At 29.3% G+C, this 4,266-nt stretch overlaps 1 protein-coding gene across 4 annotated transcripts in view; it reads left to right on the top strand.

Annotated features, from left to right (window-relative positions):
• The first annotated feature begins 1,437 nt into the window (after positions 1–1,437).
• Positions 1,438–4,266, top strand: part of LOC108723490 (sulfhydryl oxidase 2) — a 5,246-nt gene continuing 2,417 nt past the window's right edge. The window contains exons 1-3 of one of the 4 annotated variants that reach the window (XM_018449292.1): positions 1,438–1,868; positions 2,573–2,912; positions 3,125–3,377. In XM_018449292.1, the coding sequence (XP_018304794.1) occupies positions 2,621–2,912; positions 3,125–3,377 (545 nt within the window). In that variant the 5' untranslated portion in view covers positions 1,438–1,868; positions 2,573–2,620. Of the gene's footprint in view, positions 1,869–2,418; positions 2,491–2,572; positions 2,913–3,124; positions 3,378–4,266 lie in introns of those variants that run through there. The other 3 variants (XM_018449294.1, XM_018449293.1, XM_018449296.1) reach the window with 3 other exon arrangements.

Genomic DNA, 4,266 nt, shown 5'->3' on the forward strand with positions numbered 1-4,266 from the left:
TAAACTAATAAATCATAAAATTAGTACAATATTATCAGTTTTTTTACTCTTAATCACTTCAATATTAACAAGGACACGAACTCCCATAAGGATGTCGGTCTTTAATAATAGGCCTGTTCTTTTTGACTGAACTTTTGCACCAGTTCATGTTTCTTCCTTTTCTCTCCGGAAGAAAAGAAGAGGAAGAAAGATGAACTGGTGCAAAAGTTCAGACAAAAAGAACAGGCCTGAAATCTCGTCGGTGCTGCAACTGAATTGAATGCATCCTTGTCACATCCATGTGCGTTTATCCTTTTCTTCGCGCATCCTTTTCTTTGCAGCAACGTGTGATTGGAGCAGTTTCGAAAGGTTATTGTTATTTATTTAAGGATTTCGTTTGTGTTTAAAAAAAAGTGTATTTAAATAATCTTTCAATATTAATACAATACGGTAAAGATTTGAGTTAAAATCGAGATGCTTATTTGGTTGACAGCATGGTGGAGGACTGATTCTTTCTGAAATATTGATTCTTTTTACGGTAACTTTTCAGATAACATAAATAACAATAAAACAATAAAATAAGAATAAAATATTCTTATGATTTTATTCATATCGAGCACTTGATACACGTATTAACATCTATGAAATTATTTTAAACGTGTATTTTTTAACATCAAAATATATATAAATATAAAGAATCGTATGAACATATATAATTATATACCAAATACATATTCATCCTTCTCCTTTTTATATAATTATACATTGATTCTTTTTTTATACAGTAATTCGTATGCCAAATAACACTAATGAGAAAACATAAAAGATATTTAGAAAGATAATTTTCGTATTGTTTCTTTTTTTTAAACATAAGTTTGGAGAAACTTAAAAGAATTGCTCACATATAATTATGTATAATTTTGTATAATTTATTATATTCTTTATTATGATAATTCTTTTTACATATTATTCTTCATTTATAAATTATGTTTATGTACAAGTTTATTTATAATTATATATTATCCTTTATAATCCTTCTCTTTATTATATTAGCCGTGATTTATAAATTGTAATAATACTATATCCAATGAAAAAGTTTATTAAACATTAAAATTGTCTCATTTATGGTTCCTGCGCTTTTTATGTTGTGTGTGTGTGTGTGAAAAAATATGCAGGGTATATATTTTATTGTAGGATGTATATATTTTATAATTTTACGTTACAGTATATTCACTGTCGCTTCGCTATACATAATAAAAAGAAATCGATAGAGGTTAAATGCGTGCGTGCAACAAAGACAACATTATTTTGTCTTTAGGTTGACAGCACTGGCGGATGCCGAACCGTCGGAAAAGGAACGAGAGGGCAAAGAATTAGAGAGAGACACTTGCAAACTGCACACACCTATGTTATCCTTCCACCATGGCACAAACTGCACATCAGTGATATCGGTGACATCACACATCAGTTGCACTTGCAAGTTGAACATAGTGGTATCAGTCAGGCTATGTTCCAAAATTGACTGCCTGTACTGAAAATCTATAGTGCACGTAACGTAAACTGTCGCATTTTCAGTGCTGACAGTAAATTTGGAACACATCCTCAGCATCAGTGACATCACTGCCGTCACTGGGCCCAGGTTATGTTTGGTCACGTTGCGATTGTATTCGCCAAGAGCCGAGATTCGCGATCGGTGCCATGTATGTACGTATGTACATACATGCGTATATGTACATACGTACATCAATGTAAATTAGTAAATTAGGAAATTACTTCCTCTGATGTTAAGGGGAACCAACGAGATCTCATATCGTTCAAATTGTCAGTTGACTGGGAACGTATCTGTCGATAGAAAAATACGAGGTAACACGTCGAAAAGTACTGTACCTGTACAGCATTTTTTCATTTCATTATTAGATTGCAATCTGTCGTTACACTGAACCGCATATTATAAAATGACATTATTTGCATTTTGTTCAATCTTATCTTAGTACTCAATTTTTCACGCATAAAATTCATAAAATCACGCAAGTCCTGTGAAATGTTCAGCGATTTTTCCTCGTTTTAAAAATCAAATTATATTGTAAGTTCTCTGCAGAAAGTTGAGTGAATTCTTTCTATTTTATTAAGAAAAATTTAGATTATATCTTAATCCTGTGGAAAGCAAATTTGTATTTAATTATATTTTTAAATAATATGTGCGAGATGTTGCATAATCATTCCTACTCTTCTTTTAATTGGCAGTTATTCTTAATTAATTTTCAACTTACCTTTCTCGTGCCATGAAAATCTGCCATGGAAAAGTAATCTTAATTTCTATCATGTTTTTAATTTGAAATTTGTTAAAAATAATTAAAATTATAGATGTATTTTACTATGTTTTATTATGTTATAACTGTAATTCTTGGAGTAATATTTTCTGATGGTGAGCTTAATTAAAAAGAATCTTAATTGCAATACTGAGAATTGAGAGAATATGATAAAACTGTTAACCATCGTTCTACAAAATGGGTATCAAAGTTAATATATGCAATATTAAAATGATATATTTAATGTATCACTTTAATGATCAATTGATATTTCATAATTATAGACAAAGTGGGAGTAGTTGGATTCTAATGTCAATTATTAGAGATGCAAGATGGAGCAGCTAGAAGTAACAGGGATTATACTAAGATTGTGCCTATTCAACATTCTAATGATAAACTGGAGCAGCGCAACTGCAGTAGCTCATAAGGATCAAAGTCTGATTAACCTAGGTGGTCAAGGCTTATATAATGCCAGCGATGATGTAGTAATACTCAATGCCACAAATTTCAAAACAAGTGTTTACAAGAGCACCAGGAGTTGGCTAGTTGAGTTTTATAACAGTTGGTGCGGCTTTTGTTATAGATTCGCACCGACATGGAAGGCTTTGGCAAACGATGTTCTATGTAAGTTCTCAAATAATCTTATTCGAGCAAATAGTTAAAGGAAAGACTACATAAACTATTTGTCAAACCTAGTTATCTGAGTAATCTTCTCGAAAAATTAATTTGGTCAGAAAACCATGTCCGTGAAATCGTTTATTTTTTACTTATTTACATATACATAATAATTAAATAAATACAGATACATAATTAAATAAATAAAAATAATGTTTTAGCTTGGAATGATATTGTTGTCGTTTCGGCTATAGATTGTGCCGATGATGACAACAATCCGATCTGTCGTGAGTACGAAATTATGCACTATCCAATGTTAAAATATTTCTCTATAAACGCACACTTGCAGTCCTTGGGTATAGTGATAGAAAAGGGGAACAGTGTTGATTCAGTGAGAAGTAATTTAATTAATAGGCTCGAAACGGAACAACAGGAAGGACGAGGATCTACATGGCCTAACATTGCACCATATAGGTATGTCATAAATTTGCCATAGCTAATTACTGGATACCTTCTCGTTATGACTAAAAAAAAAATTCGTTTTTGTTCTCCACATATATAATCCATAATTTTTTATATTTTTTTTAAATTTTATTTATGTAATTCACAATTTAAAAATAGATCATGATATATTAAAACATATTTATAATTATTTTGTTAGTCTTTTGTTAAACATATATCATCAAATTTATATCTAATAATGTAATGTTTGTGAATAAGACGAAAAGACAATTTTTTTTTCTTCTGTGATTGTGAATAAGTCAAGAAGATAAATTTTTCCAAAAAAATTTCTTTTTTAATCCTTTTAATTGCTAAAATCTACCAATTGTTTCATACATGTTCACTGGATGTCAAACTGATGTAAAGCAGAGAGAAAATAGTCAATTTCTTATAACTAGTAAAAATGTTGTTAAAGACCTTTTGTTGTATTTTTTTAATAAGTTTTTTATGAATTTTGTTATAATTTTCCTAAAACTATTTACATAATTTGCGACTTTTAAATTTGTACATATTATCAAAGTATACCTACAAAGAATTGTTTCAGCACTTTAGATTCAAGCTTGACTGCTTAGTTTTTATTTCTTATCCGTTGCGTGTTTACATCGCAATCTAATATGATACTTAATAATACAATAACGCAATGAAAATGTATTATGCATTATATATACGTATAGATAATATAATAATAAATAAAATATATTATTAATAAATAATGTTTTAAATAAAAATAATTCTAATAAGGAATAATATAATTTTTAGACCGTGTATGTGAAAGACAACCGATAAATAAGAGCCCTATACGGTCGAAGCTAGATCTTAAAATGCTTTAAATAATTCAATCTTGAATTACTAAATATGATAT

The sequence above is a fragment of the Mycetomoellerius zeteki genome, unplaced genomic scaffold, assembly GCF_001594055.1.
Source record: "Mycetomoellerius zeteki isolate Tzet28-1 unplaced genomic scaffold, Tzet1.0 scaffold241, whole genome shotgun sequence".
NCBI lineage: Eukaryota > Metazoa > Arthropoda > Insecta > Hymenoptera > Formicidae > Mycetomoellerius > Mycetomoellerius zeteki.